The 19,784-nt window shown below is 38.9% G+C and overlaps 1 protein-coding gene across 2 annotated transcripts in view; it reads right to left on the reverse strand.

Moving 5' to 3' along the window:
• The window catches only part of ETFA (electron transfer flavoprotein subunit alpha), a 53,993-nt gene that overhangs the window by 32,237 nt on the left and 1,972 nt on the right, over positions 1 to 19,784 (reverse strand). For both annotated transcript variants that reach the window (XM_037053463.1, XM_037053464.1), the window contains exons 2-7: positions 13,745 to 13,891; positions 11,236 to 11,317; positions 11,053 to 11,135; positions 2,290 to 2,389; positions 1,162 to 1,272; positions 54 to 155 (exon numbers count right to left, since the gene is read on the reverse strand). In XM_037053463.1, coding sequence (XP_036909358.1) covers positions 54 to 155; positions 1,162 to 1,272; positions 2,290 to 2,389; positions 11,053 to 11,135; positions 11,236 to 11,317; positions 13,745 to 13,891 — 625 coding nt within the window. The remainder of the gene's footprint in view (positions 1 to 53; positions 156 to 1,161; positions 1,273 to 2,289; positions 2,390 to 11,052; positions 11,136 to 11,235; positions 11,318 to 13,744; positions 13,892 to 19,784) is intronic.

Genomic DNA, 19,784 nt, shown 5'->3' on the forward strand with positions numbered 1-19,784 from the left:
GTACATTAGGTTGATATCATCTTTTAAATTAATCCATTATAAATTTCACTCACCACCGGACACCACCACTTTGGCACCAGTTAGCTCTGGCCGATCGCTTTTGGTTAATTTCTGGTCGAGCCATTCTGACACCCCCGCCGGGGACGTAGCTGATGCTATAAACATGACATACACAACAAAACAATGACTATGAATTCAAGTTCTGAAATAACACCAATTTTAAGAGAAGTATACAGAGAATTCCATGAAATTTAAGTTGTGTTTTTTTTAACATTTGATTCTTTTTTTATATTTTATTTATTTATCTTTTTAGAGGGGAAAGGAAGGAGAGAGGAAAGAAACATCAATGTATGGTTGCTTCTTGTGCAACCCCTGCAGGGAACTGGCTCCTGCCGGAAACTGGCCTGCAACCCAAGCATGTGCCCTGACTGGGAATCGAACCGCGATCGTCTGGTTCGCAGGCCCGCGCTCAATCCAATGAGCTACACCAGCCAGGGCTTATTTGTTAGTTACTGTAAATTTCTGTGCTCCCACTTTCATTCTTTTTTATTTTTTTTGAAAGACTGAAGGGACTAGAGTCCAGCCGTCACCTCATCAGCTGTATGACTTTTGAAAAGTCATTTCATTGCGTTTGTTTACCTGTAATGGATTAACCCCGTCTGCCTCTGCAGTTCAAACAAGATACTGTGTGTGTTGGGGTGGGACGGCAGTGGGTGGAGGTGGAAGAGGGTATAAGGTGGGATAAATGAAAATGGAAGAAGATATAATAAACTATTAAAAATATATTTTAAAATGTGTATGTTAAAGTGTAACACTCTCTATACATTTACTATTACCTTCTTCCACAATACTAAATCTGCTGAGTATCATAACAGGAAGCAGTGAGAGAGGGCAAAAAATCTTAATACCAACACGGCACATTCATCCTTATGGACCCTTTCTTTCTCCCACCCCTTGATCTCCCAAAGTGGCTATCCTGGTGGTACAAAGAATGATATTTAAAAAGACGCTATAAATATTTCTTAATTTTGTATAAGATTAAGAATATCATTTACATTGAGCTCTCAAGTGCTCTGCATCAGAAATCAGATCATCTCTCAACTAACCTGTGAACGGAAAAACAAGAAACAAAACCAACTACAACTGCAAATGAACACTCACCCTTTTCTGAACTGGCACTGCCTCCACTTGTTGCTGCAGCTTCAAAAGCTGTTCCTCGGACAGAAAACACCTTCACTTTTTCATCACATTTCACTGTACATAAAGCATTTCCTGAAATACACAGTTTATTTAAAACAAACAAACAAAAAACCACATATACACACATACAACCTGGGAAGACAATAAAGGAATATTCCTTTGGTTCAGAATTTACGTTGCAAAGACAAGACAGAAACGACCACGGGCCAGCTGCCTTCTCCCTCTACAAAGCACAGGAAAAAAAGACCGTAACACTGAAGAAACACATCAGTACACATTTGTTTAACCTTGATGTCTTTCAAAGTAAAACAAGTGCTGACCTGCCTCGAAACAAGTAACTGGACTAGGCAGCCACACTAACACGGCACACTCTTCCTAAAAGGAGTATCAATCAAGAAAAGCTTCCTTCCTCAAAAACAACACAATCAGTAACTCAACAGAATGAGCTGCCCCAACGAGAATGAAGTTACTACGCACGCTGGGGGAGGAAAAGCGAAAACACGGTAGGGCATAAAGAACAAGAAGGATGATGTGCCGAGATGTTTAAAGGTTTTGAGACATATTTATGAATTAGCAGTCACATTAAGAATGACCTAAATTATGACCAAATATTTTCCCCTCAAACACTACTGAAAACGGAAGATCTAATTTGAGGGTGACCATTTACCTTGAAACATACTTCACTCAGAAAGAATTCACTGCTTTCTCCAGCCCCACCAGAGACCAGTGTGCTCAGCAAAAGATCAAACCACTAGAGACACACAGAAATGAATTTCTGAATGCAGATGGAAATGGAGAGAAGCAGCAAAGATAACTGAGAATGCTATTTTTTCAAGGGAAAGTTTTGCTTTTCCAGGTGCCAGTTACAAAATATAGTGAATAGTGAATCCGGTTTTTATTGATCACTGGAAAAATCTCACTCCGTAAACTGACCAGGAAAAAGTGTGCTGTGGATCTACCAAGGAGAATGTCCTGCCACGATCTATCAGCAAGTGTATGTGGCTTTTAAAAAAATCCTAACTTTGAGATTAATTTCTGCTTTTAAAATTTACAAAAATACAACATTAATTATTTTCCTTGGGTACTCACCTGCATAAATAGTTCTCACAAATGTGTCAGGTGACTTGATTGCAATGATGTCAGAAATTGGGGCAACATCAAGTTTGGCTGCTATTCTGGGCAAAAGGTTCTAAAAGCAAAATAAGTATAAGTTACACACATATACGCTGACGAATGGCTATAAACTACCAGCAGTAACATTCTCTAAATGCAAATCCTCTTGAGAACTCAAAGCCCCAGAGCCGATAACTCTAAGCGAAAAAGAAATAGCGAACCTCTCAGATGCACAGTTCAAAATACTGGTGATCAGGATGCTCACAGAACTGGTTGATTATAGTCTAAATTATAGGAACATATGAAGGCTAAACTGATTGAAATGAAGGGAAATGCACAGGAAACCAATAGTGATGGAAAGGAAACTGGGACTCAAATCAAGGGAGTGGACCAGAAGGAAGGAAGAAATGACCAAACAGAAAAATATGAAGAAACAAGAATTCAAAAAAAATGAAGGGAGGCTTAGGAACCTTCAGGACATCTTTAAACATTCCAACATCCGAATTATAGGGGTACCAGAAGGGAAAAAGAAACAGCCATGAGTAAAAAACTTATTTGAACAAATAAGAAAGGAGAACTTCTCCAATCTGGCAAAGGAAACAGACTTCCAGGAAATCCAGGAAGCTCTGAGAGTCCCAAAGAAGTTGGACCCAAGAAGGAACACACCAAGCCACATCCTAATTTACATTAGCTAAGATTAAAATGAAGGAGAGACTCCTAGAAGCAGCAAGAGATAAGGGGACAGTCACCTACAAAGGAGTACCCATCAGACTGTCAGCAGATTTCTCAAAAGAGACCTTACAGGCAAGAAGGGGCTGGAAAGAAGTATTCCAAGTCATGAAATCCAAAGACCTACAGCCAAGATTGCTCTATCCAGCAAAGCTTTCATTTAGAATGGAAGGGCAGATAAAGTGCTTTTCAGTTAAGATCAAATTCAAGGAGTTCATCATCACCAAGCCCTTATTATATGAAATGTTAAAGGGAATTATCTAGGCCCTGGCTGGTGTAGCTTAGTGGATTGAGTGCGGGCTTGCGAACCACACAATCATGGTTCGATTCCCAGTCAGGGCACATGCCTGGGTTGCAGGCCAGTTCCCATCAGGGGACACACGAGAGGCAACCATACATTGATATTTCTCTCCCTCTCTCCTTCCCTTCCTCTCTAGAGATAAATAAATAAAAATAAATAAATTTTTTTAAAAATTAAAACTTTAATAAAAAAGGGACTTATCTAAGAAAAAGATGAAAAATATGAACGGTGAAAGAATAGCAAACTCACAGTTATTAACAACCATACCTAAAACAAAAGCAAACTAAGAGGACAGCTAGATCAGGAGCAGAACCATAGAAATGGAGATCACATGGAGGGTTAGCAACAGGGGAGTGGGAGAAGGAGAAGGGGGGAGAAGGTACAGAAAATAGCATAGATGGTGGGTAGAAAATAGACAGGGGGGAAGCAAGAATAGTAGGGGAAATACAGAATCTAAAGAACTTGAGACATGTAGTCATAACTAAAGGGGGGAATGGTGGGGGAGGGGGTGTGTAGGGTGGAGGGGAATGAAGGGGGGAATAGAACAACTGTAATGGTATAATCAATAAAATATATTTAAAAAAAACAACACTGGCCCTAACACTGACCCTGAACCTAACCAAAATCCTAACCCTAACCCTAATAAAAAAATGAAAATCCTGTAGAAATTTTAATTCAAATATTTTATATTTCACATATATCTTTAGACACTACGACTTCAAGCACAACTTTCTGGATAGTATGTGAGATTAAATAAAGAGTCTATCATTACTCTAAACACAGTAAGAGTTTATGAATTCTACACTAATCAACCACCTGAACTCAATATGTTGAATTAAGAGATGATATTTGCTTTAATTAATATCATTTACAAAGCATGACAATTATACAAATTTAGATAGGAAAATATTGAAAAGAATAGTAAAATTCTCAAATACTAAAAATATACTTGATTTCAAAGCAGACATTTTCACCTTTTAAACAATTATTGCATTTAAAAAAACCTAAATGTCAGTCAACAGGTAATAGGATTATAAACCATCCATATAATGGAATCTTATATAATTATAAAAATGAAAGGCTGAATAACAGCCTGCCTGGTAGGTAAAAAGAAAAGCAACAAAAATTAATGTGTTTTTCCTTGTACACACACAACACCTCTGGAAGGGATGCAGGTGGTGACTCTGCTCTCACTAGCAGGGACCACTGGGAAAGCCACACCATCCAGGTCTCAGGGACCTCACCTCAGGGTGTGAGGCAGGGAACCCCTACGGCTCTAACCTAAAATTCTAAGACTCTAGGGCTCTCACGCAGAGAGGGCTGGTTAGTGAAAACTAAATGTCCATACTTTCTAGACTCAAAGATTCTTTCTCTTAGATGAAACAGTAAAGCTGAATTCTGCACACTGCCTTCTCCACAGAGCTTACTCCACGGCATCTCCTGAACCCGGTGACGATACCACCTCTAGTGGACAAACTCTCACTATAACAAGTTTTAGCCCCAACTCCTCTGTATCTCTCAGACTTCTCCCAGGACTATCTTCTAATACTCCTTTATTCTGCATCCTTCCACATACATGTATAATTACACTATTTAAATGGCAATAACATGTACCATTTTTAAGTCATTCATAATACACATGCTATATGACCCTCAACTAAATTTTTAGGCACCCCAAGGGCAAAGGTTTTACATCCTCTATTTCTCTGTGTCCCTGACCCGTATCTACTAAGAGGCTCCCTGTAAGCCAATGCTAACAAGTGCTGACAGCTTGAGTCAAGTTTCCTGTCATATTTCCAACCAGAAAGAATTTCTAGTTTTCAGTTTGTTACTTACATTATACAGTAACCGTCTTTCAACCAAGGTAGATGAGCTACTGAAAAGTACTGTGGTTTATAAAACTTCAACTAAAAAACATTGAGATATCACAGAAAATAAAGGGTTTGAATTTATATGATGCAGAAAAAGAAGTTCTAAGTGGGAAGTTCATAGCATATAGACCTGTATCAAGAAACAAAACAAAAAACAAATAAATGATCTAACTTTACACCTAAAGGAACAAGAAAATGAAGAACAAAGCACAAAGTGAGAAGAAAAGATAATAATAAAGATCTGAGCAGAAATAAATGAAATTGAGACTAAGGAAATAAAAGAGATCAATGAAATCAAAGGCTAATTCTTTGAAAAGATAAAACTGACCAACCTTTAACCAAACTCAAGAACAAAGGAGTGCAAACCCAAATAAATCAAATCTTAAAAGAAAAGTGACAACTGATATCAAAGAAATACAAAGAAACACTAAAGAATATTACAAAAAATTATATGCAAACAAATTTGACAATCTAGAAGAAACAGTTAAACTTCTAGAAGCATACAACCTTCCAACACTGAACCAGGAAGAAATGGAAACTCTAAACAGACTGATTAATAGCAATGAAACTGAAGCAGTAATCAAAAAACTGCCAGTGTATGAAATGAAAAGTCCAGGACTAGACAACCTTGCTGGCGAATTCTACCAAACGTTTAAAGAAGTTTCAATACCGAGACTTCCGCCAAGATGGAGGCGTAGGTGGAAACACTGTGCCTTCTCCCACAACCAAGTCTGAATACAACAAAGGTTTGGAGTACAAAGACGCAGCCAAAGAACAGAAAATTGAACTATACGGAAGTCCGACTACAACTAACTGTTTTACCAGGCGGGTAAGAGGGGTGGAGCCAGCAGCGGAGCAGGGTCGGGCAGGAAGGATACCCCAACCCCAGGCGCCCAGGCAGCCAGGGTAGCGCTGGCGGACCCAGTGAGGGCTTGGGGCGGCGGGAGTGAGAAGTGAGACGGACCGCGCAGCCCCCAGCAACGAACCCAGCAACGGCTGACCACGGTCGCACATTCGCAAGCAGTGGGACAAATCGTGCCGCCCGTAACACCCACGGTGGCGGCAGGAGGAAGCTTGCCATTGCCTTCCTTTGGTCCCGCCCCCACATACAGCGTCACAACCCAGCGATGGGGTTGCCCGGCCCTGGTGAACACCTAGGGCTCTGCTCCTCATACGTAACAGGCACGAACAATCCAAAATATGGCTCAAGAAGAACTCAAAGCCCCACAGCCAATAACTCTTAAGTGACCAGGAAATAGCGAAACTCTCAGATGCACAATTCAAGACACTGTTTATCAGGATGCTCACAGAACTGGTTGATTATAATCACAAATTAGAGGAACATATGAAGGCTAAACTAACTGAAATGAAGGGAAATGCACAGGAAACCAATAGTGATGGAAAGGAAACTGGGACTCAAATCAAGGGGATGGACCAGAAGGAAGAAAGAAATGACCAAACAGGAAAAAGTGAAGTTACAAGAATTCAAAAAAATGAGGAGAGGCTTAGGAACCTCCAGGACATCTTTAAATGTTCCAACATCCGAATTATAGGGGTACCAGAAGGGGAAGAGGAACAGCCACAAGTGGAAAACTTACTCGAACAAATGATAAAGGAGAACTTCCCCAGTCTGGCAAAGGAAATAGACTTTCAGGAAATCCAGGAAGCTCAGAGAGTCCCAAAGAAGTTGGACCCAAGAAGGAACACACCAAGCCACATCATAATTACATCAGCCAAGATTAAAATGAAGGAGAGACTCCTAGAAGCAGCAAGAGATAAGGGGACAGTCACCTACAGAGGAGTGCCCATCAGACTGTCAGCGGATTTCTCAAGAGACCTTATAGGCAAGAAGGGGCTGGAAGGAAGTATTCCAAGTCATGAAATCCAAAGACCTATATCCAAGACTGCTCTACCCAGCAAAGCTTTCATTTAGAATGGAAGGACAGATAAAGTGCTTCTCAGATAAGATCTCAAGGTGTTCATCATCACCAAGCCCTTATTATATGAAATGTTAAAGGGACTTATCTAAGAAGAAGAAGATAAAAAATAGGAACAGTGAAAGGACAGCAAACTCACAGTTACTAACAACCTCACCTAAAACAAAAGCAAACTAAGAGGACAGCTAGATCAGGAGCGGAACCATAGAAATGAAGAACATGTGGAGGGTTGGCAACAGGGGAGTGGGAGGAGGAGAAGGGGGAGAAGAGACAGAAAATAAGTAGCATAGACGGTAGGTAAAAAATAGATAGGGGGGAGGGCAAGAATAGTAGGGGAAATATAGAATCTAAAGAATTTGAGACATGTGGGCATAAACTAAAGGGGGGAATGGTGGGGGAGGGGTGTGTAAGGTGGAGGGGAATGAAGGGAGGGAGAGAACAACTGTAATGGTATAATTAATAAAATATATTTAAAAAAAGTTTCAATACCTGTCCTTAAACAATTCAAAAACAAACAAACAAACAAACAAAAAGAGTGAAGGCTTCCAAACTCATTCCAGCACCACTGATACCAAAACCAGACAAAGACATTACAAAAATATAAAACTGCAAGCCAATCTCCTTGATAAACACAGATGTGATAATTCTCAAAATACTAGCAAATAAGATTCAACAATACATTAAATGCTCAGTGAAGTCAGCGAAAGACAAATACCATATGATTTCACTTACATGTGGAATCTAAAAAACAAACGAATAAACAAAACAGAAAGAGACCCATGGATATAGAGCCAGACGTTGATGTTTGCCAAAGGGGAAGGGGGTGAGGGATGGGTAAAAAGGAAAAAAAAAAGACTAATTTTTTTTAAATGTCAGCTATTTTTTAAGAAGGGGTTTGAGAATACAATTAAAATGACAGTAAACACAGTTCTAATTTTGTATAAATAAGAGGTTTAGGAGACACCTACTTCTAAACCAACCAAACACGGCAGTACACAAAGCCGCTTCAGCAGCCCGTCCCGAACCCCTTTCTTAGCTGTTCGGGACGTACTGCTGCACCACCGCTGAGCAGCGCAGGTTCTCTCACAAACTTCAGGTTGTGCAGTCTGTGTGTCTTTTTCAAGTTTTACAACTTTCTACATTGCTTGAAATTTAGTGTCCCCCTTATCTCCTTTTATTTTAGCACACCTTGAAAAACATTTACCACGGCACTTAAAGGCGTATGTTTTCCCAGGTCTGATCTTCCATCTAAATGTCCTGAGAGGGTGGATAGTAAGCAGATGTCTCTCCACTATCCGACAGGCTTGACCACATAGTTTCAGGGAAGGAGAAACAGTAACTGTCAAGAGTGTTCTTTCCATGCACAAAAAGATGACAGATTTTCAAGTTCCAGAATACAAATATAAAAATGTATCTCAAAACCACCACTGGTAAAGGACTGTTATTATAGAACCAATTATGTGGCTTCATCTGATGAACTGTCTCATTCCAAACACATTCAGAGGCTGCAGCACCAGCTACTATTATGTGCCCCTTGTTCTCAGAACTCCCATGTCACCACACAGCAGTCATGGCCTGCACGTTAAAATCTGGCTAATTGGATACAACACATACTCTTTCTTGGTTTAACAATCTTTAGGTGAACTGTCATCACAGAAACTCAAGACTGCTGAAATTGTTTAAATCGTCTCACAAAGAATCACAACTCTCAGAGATGGAGTGGTCCACAAAGATCTTTTAGTTCAGGGCTCATCTGCAACATCCTAAAGGACGGTATTTGGATGTCAAGCTTCTGCCCTAATCACCCCCAGGGAAAGGAAAACCTACCACAGAGAAAAGCCATTCATTTTTTACCATCCCTGGTTGGTAGACCTTAGACATCACTTGGTCAAACTGCATCACTTAACATATGTTAAGAAACAGAATTCAGGAAGGTAAATGACTAACCCAAGGTCATGTAAGTATGTGGGACCACCTTACTTATCAATTACTAAACCCCATATGAAAACTGAAACCCTTAAGATAGTCTGTCTGCAATGTGACAACCTAATTAAAGAACAATTGTTTATTAAATTCATATGTTTACATTGTAGGGTAAAAACTGTTATTGCCTAGAAATTCTATTAACCTGAGAAGAAAAATTTTAATGAGTTCAAGTTTATAATTCTAAAGGTTAAAAAAAAAAAAACTAGAGCAATCTTGGGTGACTGGGCAAGGCCCCTACACAGTTCATGTCTAGAAGCTAACGCTGTACCACAGAAAAGTGTTTGCAGACGCTACTCATCTTGCAAGTAAAGAGGCCAATGTGTGGGGAGCCTACTGTTAGTGCTACTCAACATGGTTAGTTGCTGAGAAAGCTTCTCTCTTCCTGCCCAAACTATTTAAAATTAATTAAACAGAACTGTAAATGAAAAAGAAAAAATCAGATCAAGACAATTCAAATGAAAAATTAAAATGACCGAAAACTATAAACATGATTCACTATCAATTGGAGAAATGCAAAATTTAAAAACAATACAATACAGGGACAATGTTCAAATGCATAGCACCAAGTTTTGGCAAGGTACACACACGTGCCTGGAGTGCAAACAGATATCCTGTTAAGGATATGTTGTTAAGCAATTTAACAACATACGTCCAAAGGTTGCAAGCACACAGTCTTTGGACAGGCTATTTCACTTACAGAACTCTATTCAGGGGGAGAAGGGCAGCTGGAGGTGGAAGAGGGCATAAGGGGAATAAATGGTGATGGGAAAAAGACAATAGAAAAATAAGTAAGTAAATAAATAAGTAAATAAGAAAATATCAGCACATGTACAAAAAGATGCCATGTACTGGGATGTTTCCTTGCAGCAAAGTTTACAAATGAAAAACATCAGAAACAACCTAACTATCCTTCCTTGGCTAAACATGGAATATTATGAGCCTTAAAAAAAGACAGCCACATTATCAGCAAATATTTTCAAGATATACTCTTAGTTAAAAACCACCAGTTGCAAAATAATTCATGCCATGTTATGCAATTTTAGAAGTGAAAAAATTACATTTGTATTATAATTTTAAAATCCATAGAAAGAGGCCTAAAGAATGAACAACTGTTAACACTTGTAAGTTGTGAAGGGGGAGAGGAAGTTGGGATGAGGAAGGGGACTTTGATACTTTGCTCTGCACACTGCTGTACTGTATATAGCATCCTTTATAGTAAGAATGTGATTGTTCACAACTGAATTTATAATCTTGAAAAGTACAAACTAAAAGCTGCAGCTTATTAATAAGAAGATAAAAGAAAGCTAGAGTAACACCCACGGCCCCAGAGAGACCCACCAACAAAAGTCCTTCTCTTGCCTTTTTTAAAGAAAAATTTCACGTAGACCATTCTTTCTCAGACATATGAAAAAGCACATAATCAGACTACAGCTTTTTTTTTTACCTTAAGAATGTCTTTGACCACCACACAGCCCTTCCCAAATTCTCCAAGTAGATATTGATAGAATTTGGCCTTTCTAAATAACCATCAGCCACCTAAATAAACTATCTCTTAAGATGGGTTACTAATACAAATGACATTCAAAGACACAGAGACAGTTCAACACATTCATAAAGAAAATAATCTTTTAAAGTAGTGTCCATGACAAAATTTTAAAACATGGAAGTGGCAATCTAATAAATTATGACAAAATCTTTAAAGAACAGAGATATCTCTGACAAAATTTGAAAACCTGGAGATCGTGTTTTCACAGAAATTGTAACAAAATCTTGAAATAAGTTTTAGCAAAACTACCACGCTGACTGAGAAAGCCAGGACTGGCTCCCTGAACACGGTCTGCTGTACGGCTGTGGCACAAGGAGACCCAACCCTTGCGAGCAGGGACAGCAGGGCCCACACCCTCGATCTGCTCACCTTCCCGAAGGCAGATGCTCCCGCACAGATGTGCGTGTAATTGAACTGCTTCTGAGATGCCAAAATCAATGGTGTCAGTTCCTCTGGGAATCAAACACATCTGATAAATACATTCATCATATTTTCATATTCATACATTCAAGAATCATTCAGACATTGCGTTTTTCCACTGGAAAAACTTACCTGGAAGAAGGCCCTTGTATGCATCATGCTCGGCCACCAGAACTTTTGCTACACCTGCTACTTTGCACAGATCCTGCGCCACCTATGATTTTAAAAGTTCTCAGTTATCCAACTAACAGAAAGATGCAAACACAGCCACCACTACACATATCAACAGAGCATAAGGCCTTAACGGCCAACTGTAAAAATTGTTCTCTTCTAAAAGGGGATACTTAGAAATAAAAAAAATATTCTTTAACAAAGGAAATCTTAGGTCAATTCATCTACCAACTGGCCTTAACCAAAAGCCAAAGTACTAATTGATAAACCAAAATCAGCAAAGCTCTCTATTCACATGTAGTTGTCAACTGCAGGCTGCACCTTTCACACAACGCAGGTGCAAGCTCATCATTTTAGAAATGGTGAAATGAGGCAATGGTCAGTTTCTCTTTGTCTCTCAAAATAACAACACAGCCAACACATTTCAGACTTAGGGCTTCTTAGGGGTAAAGGACACGAGGACCCAGCCATACTGGTCTACAGGCCCTGGCACTTCATTTGGCAATAATAATTTCTGCTGACATTAAAATGAGCAGATCTGGCCCTGACTGGTGTGGCTCAACTGGCTGGGTGTCCGGCCTCAAAGCAAAAGGTTGCTGGTTTGATTCCTGGTCAGGGAACATGCGTGGGTCGTGGGCCCAGCCTCCTGTTTGGGGGAGGGGGCATGCAAAAGGCAACCAATCAATGTTTCTCTCATATATTGATGTTTCTCTCCCTCTCTTTCTCCCTGCCTTCCCCTCTCTGTAAAAAATAAAAAATAAATAAAATCTAAAATCAATGAATCTGGGCAAGACCGAAATTTTGTATCAGTCCATTGTTAACCACTGAGTTCCCACCTTTCTGTATATATTTTTCTATAATGAAGGTACAGATTTTAGTTCCTTGTTTTTCCTGGGGTTGTGGGAAAGCCTCCTGACCACTGAAGATTACCGGCACACAGGGGCAATTAGAATTCCTCTTCCAGTCTCTTTAATTGCAGCACGGCTGGCTTCTGCTTTAGCAGAAACACAGCAATCATATTACAGTCTTCTGTCTTCTTGTTTACCTCCACGCTGACTCACTGATGAGCAGGCACAAAAAGCTATGCCTCCCCTCGTCAGAGGACGGTGAGGTTTCAACAATACTCACCAAGGAAAGGATGCAGTGCACAAGTACCTCTGCTGAATCAAGTATTCATCGTTGCTATTTAGTTCTAGCAAAACCATCTTTTTATTATCAGCAAAAGCTTCTGGCACAACACAGAAACATCACCTGCTGCTTAGGCCAAAGAGCTATATACGGCAGCACGGAACTGGCATCTGCCTATGGTATCAACGGTCTTCCCATACAGCCACTGACTGTTTTTCTCTAAGACTAGATTGTGGCATGATAATAAAATTATAACTCGACAGAAGGTGATTTCGGCTCTGACTTATCTCAAAATAGGATAAATAAAATAGCACTTCAAATATTTTTAAAGTAATGTTAGAAGAATTAATTAAAATCACAGCAAATAAACAATCAAACCCAGAACTTGTCCATCTGAAAGCCAGACAACCAGGCAACCAAAAAGGATACCACATCCCTATCATCACACACTGTGGTTAGTATCAATGACGTAAGACTCAGTAGTTGTTAGCAGGCTTTAGGAAAATAAATCCATATAATTTAACCCGATACTTCCTAGAATACATTCTTTTAAGATACTAGTTTCATGTAAGAAATTGGATGTGACACTAGTGTTCTGAATCTCATTAAATAACACGGTCTGCATCCATGCCATTTCAAAAAAACTAAATTTGTCTAAAAAGAAAAAGAAACATGTTGTTTTTGGAGTTTTTCCTTTAGGGTCCAAGCCCCCAGCCACACAGTCAGCAACTCCTGTGTGGTGTGGGTGGGAACTGGAGGCTCAACGCTGCAAAAACTTTATTGCAGCGTGACCTCCACCGCACCGCAGCCCACTGGTAGAGACCCTGCAGGCCGAGGGTTAGTTTGCAAAGCTGTCACTGTCTTATTCCAACAACAACAAAAACAAAAACAAAGAACTTTCCACACAGACCATCACTTGGAAAGCATAGTACTAATTCCATTTGCCTCCTTACACCAATTAAAAAGTAACACCCATGGAACTTTGTCCAGATTTACCACTTTCAGGAATTAAAAGCAATTAGCAAGTATATTCATCAATACAAAAAAGGAATCGACTATTAACCTTTAAGGGGACTCAAATATTATCATTCTACTTGGTACCTGATGGCACACAATGGTGCCAGTGGAACTAAATCAAGTGTTCTACCTCATTTGAAAAGATAAAATGCTTAGTGAGCAAACTTAGTTTTTTTCACACATAGTAATGGTTGTGACATTGGCCATTTAATGAGGATTAGAGCCCAGTTTGGGTTACAGTCCTCGCCATAATTCTCTGTTGCCATCCTTCCCTGTCTCTTGATGGAGATTATATTTGCTATGATTGACCTTAAAAATTTCTCACCTTGTCACATTTGGTTCCAGCTATTAAGCAGGACACTTCCCCTCCAAGACGTTTGGCTGCAGTGATGGTATTTAATGTAATGGGTGCTAAGGTATCATTTGCATGCTCCGCTATTACCAGGGTACTCTGAAATCGTAGCAATAAGGCCTAAAAAGAGGGAGAAAATGGAAAAGAACGTTATAATAGAAAATTTTTTTTATTGATTGTTAAGCATGTATGCTTTAAAGAAAACTGTACACAACACTCAGTTACTCAGTTCTACAAATGTATTTCTACAACAGCAAAAATTGGGCTATTGTGTCTATCATTATATTACCAATATTCATACCTAATAAGAAAAATGCAAATTAGTGTCCTACTGTTAGAAAATTTTAAAAATTGGTTCAAAACAATTTTCCCACTAACCTATGTTCAATGAGAAACTCAATATATGTAAATGTAAAATCCTTAAGCAGAAGATGTGACTATCAAATTAGGAATCACCAATCCCACTCGCCAGCAGAAACACTGCTAAAGACATACTATACCCAGAAATAATGGCTCTGAAATCTATTACTCACACTAATTTCTACCGCTTCAGACAAAATGCATTCAATATCAAAATACCTGATACTATAAACCTGTCTTTAAAACACACAATTCTGCTGGGGTTTCAACTGTTCAAATATGCTCCCAAAAATCAAAAAAGAAGCTTGTAGGAAAGCTCCAGCCATATCTACTGTAGACTATCAAAAGACCACCAATAACATAGTCTCCGGTCATCTAGAACGACTTCAAACATCAGGACACAAAGATGAACGAGAATGGTCCCTCCAGTCAAAAATGTCAAAGGAAATAAGGCTTGTTAACAAACAATTATAAGACAGAATAATTTTTTAATTAACAAAGATATCCAAAGTGTCAAAGGATACAGGTCACAAAGTAGACAATCAAAAGAAAGTTTAAATGTTCCTGTCATGTGAAATAATGCAGAAGGGCACCACAGGCAGGAGGAGAGAAGCAAACGTTGGCACTATCTTTGTGGGAAATGGCAGTGAGAAAAAAGAGACAATGATGATCAAACGGCATGGTAGTGTGGCTTCATTCAGTGACAATATTCAGATCTGGAGCTGGAGTGAAAAGCATAATAAAAAATTGACCCAGACTTGGAAATTTATAAGGAGAGTATGAATGAAGGGAAGGCAAACACAGGTCTTTAATGGTGGTTAACATCTCATTTACAAAACACATTTTTTTCATTTACTATATTGTAAACATCAATTGCTATATTTGAATATTCTTCAACTATTTATGAGCATAGTGTATGAGCATACCAATTTAACCAGTCTCTGTAGCACTTCAATTATTAATAATTTATCATTATAAACAATGCAAAGACCATCCTTATAACTAAATCTCTGCACTCAGCCTCAAGAAATGGGAGTTCCTTTTAGTCCAGAAAGACCCTTCTGGTTGAAAGTTGGCCACATTAGTTGTTCTGCTTCCAAAGAAGACTAAGCCAGATTCTTCTCAACCTTCAACAAGTTAGGGGCTCCTTGTCCCCCAAGCTTCCTACCTCTAACACTCACCCCTCTGGCTTGCTCTCCTCATGCTCCCCATTCTAGCCTGCCCCAACTAGATCCCCCAACCTCTCCTCAGTCCCCTAAAACCCCTCTGTCCTAAAGACCACAGTCCCAGAGCTAGAGGTCAGAGACTCGAAGGCACACCTCCACAGGTAGAAATGGTGAGCAAGAGGCACCCCAACCAGAGGGTGGGAAGAGGAAGAGGCCAGCACAGGAGGATGTGACAAAGGAAGGACCACCGCACTGGCTATCAGTGGATGACATTTCATGTGGTTTTTTCCTCCCTTTTTGTTTACTCAAAGGGTTTGAGGAAGAGGGGTGAGATTTTTGTTGTTGCCAAATCAAGTACCTGTTTTATGACTTTTTCTTTTCTATAACAAAAATTTGCCCTTCTTACAGGAAGGGCTAGAAATCTATATACAACATTAAGATTCTTTTAACAAATTCCCAGAATTAGAAGTTATAGATCAAGAGGTAAGCATGATTTTAATGCTGACTGACAATCCTGTTCTCCAAAGAAGTTAGAGCAAATCACAAAAATTCACAATTCCTGACAGAGAATGAAAGTTTAGAAGGCAAATACCACACCTGTTCATTTTTTTGTCCCCAGAGTCTAATACAACGTTTTTTTCTAATAAATATCTGTACAATTGTATGGTACTTTTCTTTTTTTAAAGATTTTATTTATTTATCTTTAGAGAGGAAGGGAAGGAGAGAAGGAGAGAAATATCAATGTATGTTTGCCTCTCATGAGTCCCCTGCTAGAAACTAGCCTGCAACCCAGGCATGTGCCCTGACTGGGAATCGAACCGCGATTCTGTGGTTCGCAGGCCCGTGCCCAATCCACTGACCTACACCAGCCAGGGCTCAGTACTTTTCTTCTTTTAATCAGGAAAGCACAGTATCTTGTAAAGAACTTTGTAATTAGGACCCAATGGCATAATTTATTATTTAAATCTCATTTCACAAGAATTGCTAGTAACAAACTATTTATTACCAACATATATCAGACACTGGATTTATGTTTCACACATCATTTACCATAAAAAATATGAGATTTCCATCAACATTTGGTGAATCAATCCAAGATCTCGTGGCATAAGGCCCATATTTCCAATAAACTATAGTTCTAGCAGCAGATTATTTAGGTAGTTCCCCTACGAAATCCTCAAGCTTTTTATTGGGTTGGCCAAAAAGTTTGCTTAGTTTTTTCTAACCCCAACCAGAGGGTTACATCTGGGGATTTTCTAATCCCAACCAGAGGATTACATCTTTAGTAATGCGTAGTTGTCTTTAATTTCATTCAAAATAATTTTGTTAGATTGTATTGTAACAGTTATCACATCAGAGTGCATTTAAAAAAGACTTACCAAAATTGGTGAATTTGGGGGTAGTCATTTTAATACTGAAGATGGAAAAATATACACATTTTCAGCATATTATGCTTTATTATTTCAAGAAAGGTAAAAATGTCACTGAAACACACACGAAAGATTCGTGCAGTGTATGCAGAAGGTGCTATAACTGGCCAGACATATCAAAAGTAGTTCGCAAAGTTTTTTGGCACTACCGATATTTTGGCCAAATAATTCTTTACTGTGGAGCTGTCTTATGCACTGGAAGCTATTTAGCAGCACCCCAGGCCTCCATTCACTAGAAACCAATAGTGGAAGATAGCCAACATACTAAAAAATCTCCAAATCAATAAAGCTATTGGTGAACATTAAAAATGTGTCTTATTTTATGGATAAAAACCATATGGACTTTTTGGTCAATCCAACAGAACTTTCAGGGGTTAGGTATGTAGGTAGGTATGTATGTATGTATGTATGAATATGTGTGTGTGTATGAGAGTGTTTGTGTATATATATCATCTTATTTAAAACTTATAAAAACTCTGTGATGTAGGTACTATTATTACCCTGAATTTACAATGAGGAAATTGAAGTTTAGTGGCTACATAGCTAGGAAGCAGAGCCAGGTTAAAAGTTCAGGTTGTTGGATCCCAGAATTTGGGTTTTTAATTACCATTCACATCAAAGCTCCATCATTTTTAGCAGTTCTACATATGGGTCAATCTTATAAGAATGCACTTAGCAAATATTATCCTGCTTTTTAAAAAAATAGTACTGGTCAATAAGAAACAAAGACATCAAAAACTTCTTTTCCAGCTCAAAAAAGTTCAATAAACCTAAAATCCTACTTTACGTAGAAGAGTGGTATAGAATACCACTAAAGACTCAAAAAGTACAGGTCCATTACTGAAAAGGTTTTTAAATAAAAGTCATTTTGTTATCTTACATACCATTCAGGTCCTCTTTTTCATGGAAAAAGGAATCAAAGTCTTAAATATTTCAAGGTAACTATAGAAACACTAAATAAGGTAACTACCCAGAGAGAAATCCCAATGTCTTCAAAACACTGCTACTTAAATCAAAATTAATTTATGCAGATTGTATCTCTATAAATTCTTGGTCCTTAGCCTTATCTGGGCCCTGAAAAGTACCTGGCAATGTTACCACGACAGACCTATTGGCACTCTCCATAGCCACTACTGCTAATACCCTCTTCTGATGTTTCTCAAACTGCTAAAACAGGCTGCTCCCTGTTCTCAGAAGAGAGCCTCAATGCCTACTCCACAGGAAAACTAAAGCCATCAGAAAGGACTGATATCCAACACAGAAATCCCTGCCCTATCACAATGGAAGCTTTCTAAGCACTTCTGTGACCCTACCAAGAACAGTGCATAGGCTTGTCAAATCACTCAAACACCTACCCCATCATGCTTTTAGAGAACTTATCTAGACTACTGGCTAGACTGAGTTCCAAACAGTAAAACACATACCAGCCACATACCCTTATTTAAGGTGGATGGCCTTTATGAGATACAAGCATACCTCACTTTATTGCACATCACAGATACTATGTATTTTTACAGATTGAAAACAAGACTCTCCACCAGTAAAGCAACTGGCTTTACTGCAGATCTCTGGAACTAAACTGACAATCTCCGAGGTCTGCCTGTAGTTTACTTCTTGAGGGCTGGGTTTAAAGGGGTTGTGTTCTCTCCACTTTCAGTGCCAAAATTCTTTTTTTTTTAAATATTTTCTTTATCTTTAGAGGGGAAGGGAAGGAGAGAGGGAGAGAAATACCAATGTATGGTTGCCTCTGCTGAGGACACACAATGTATCGCGTGTCCCCTGCCGGAAACTGGCTTGCAACCCAGGCATGTGCCCTGACTGGGAATCGAACCTCGATCCTCTGGTTCGCAGGCCTGTGCTCAATCCACTGAGCTACACCAGCCAGGGCCCAAAATTCTTGAAAATAATGTTAACATGCACCAACTCTACAGCTTCACCTCTTTTTCTCCTTTACTCACAGTAAACTGATTGTCACTTCCACTGCAAAACTGAACCCAACCTCTTCAAAGTCACCAACAATCCATGTTATGGTTAAGTCCAGTTAACACATTTTGGTCCTCTTATAAATCTTAACAGTTTTGACACTGCTTTAGCTTCTCATTCTTTTAGAAGCAGCCAAGGAGATTTACTGCTCAGGAGTTCTGCTAAGGCTTTAACTGTATGCAGTAAACCACCAAAGGTGTTAGTAAGTTGCCCCCCCCCAAAATAGCTAGAATCTAACTGCCCACTTTACCCATGTTGCTCACCATCTTTAAAAACTAAGGAGGGTAAGAATGGGGTAAGTGTGAGGGCCTTTTTGCTTCTTTACTCAAAAATTTAAGAGCAGGAATAACCTATAAAATATCTTCAAGTTCTAGCAAAAAAGATGAATATGTAATTAAAGTCACCTATCCGTATTTTAACATACGTTTTGTAATAAAATATATATTATATTTCTGTACTTAAATAACTTACTTTAACCTATATAGTGATAAATATGGTAACTTTTAATGATGAGTAGAAATGACATTGAATATTAAAAACAGTCAATTTACTTCAATTTAAAAAACAGACAGGACCCTTAGTAGACACATTGGCAGGCAGCATAATTTTGAGGAATTCACCTCATGCAATAAATCTTTTAGAACCACATCAAAATTGGCTCACTTTCTTCTTTCAAAAGAAATTAAAATATGCATGTGAGTTCAATCTCATTCATCAACACTAAACCATGGACTCTGAAAAATGTCATGTTTCTCCGTACCAGTTTCACAGCTTCTGAATTATTACAGATAGGCCTTTCTGACAACCAACACAGTAACAGGGACACTCAAATGACCTTGTGAAGTGTTGCTGCACTTTCCTCTCAGTGTGTTCTCTAACTCTTTATTGTATGTGTAAAATACCACCTTCATTCATAGATGACATTGAGGAGCTCCCCCCAAAGACGAAGCACTTCGCTCAAGGGCACAAATAACTAAAAACTGGAAATGAACTTATATACCAAATACAAGTCATTCAATTTACATTCTAACAGTTCAAGATGTTTCCTCCCCCCCTCACTAATTGTGGTAAAAA

This window comes from Sturnira hondurensis, unplaced genomic scaffold, assembly GCF_014824575.4.
Source record: "Sturnira hondurensis isolate 20B ecotype Veracruz unplaced genomic scaffold, ASM1482457v3 Scaffold0007865, whole genome shotgun sequence".
In the NCBI taxonomy this organism is placed as follows: Eukaryota; Metazoa; Chordata; class Mammalia; order Chiroptera; family Phyllostomidae; genus Sturnira; species Sturnira hondurensis.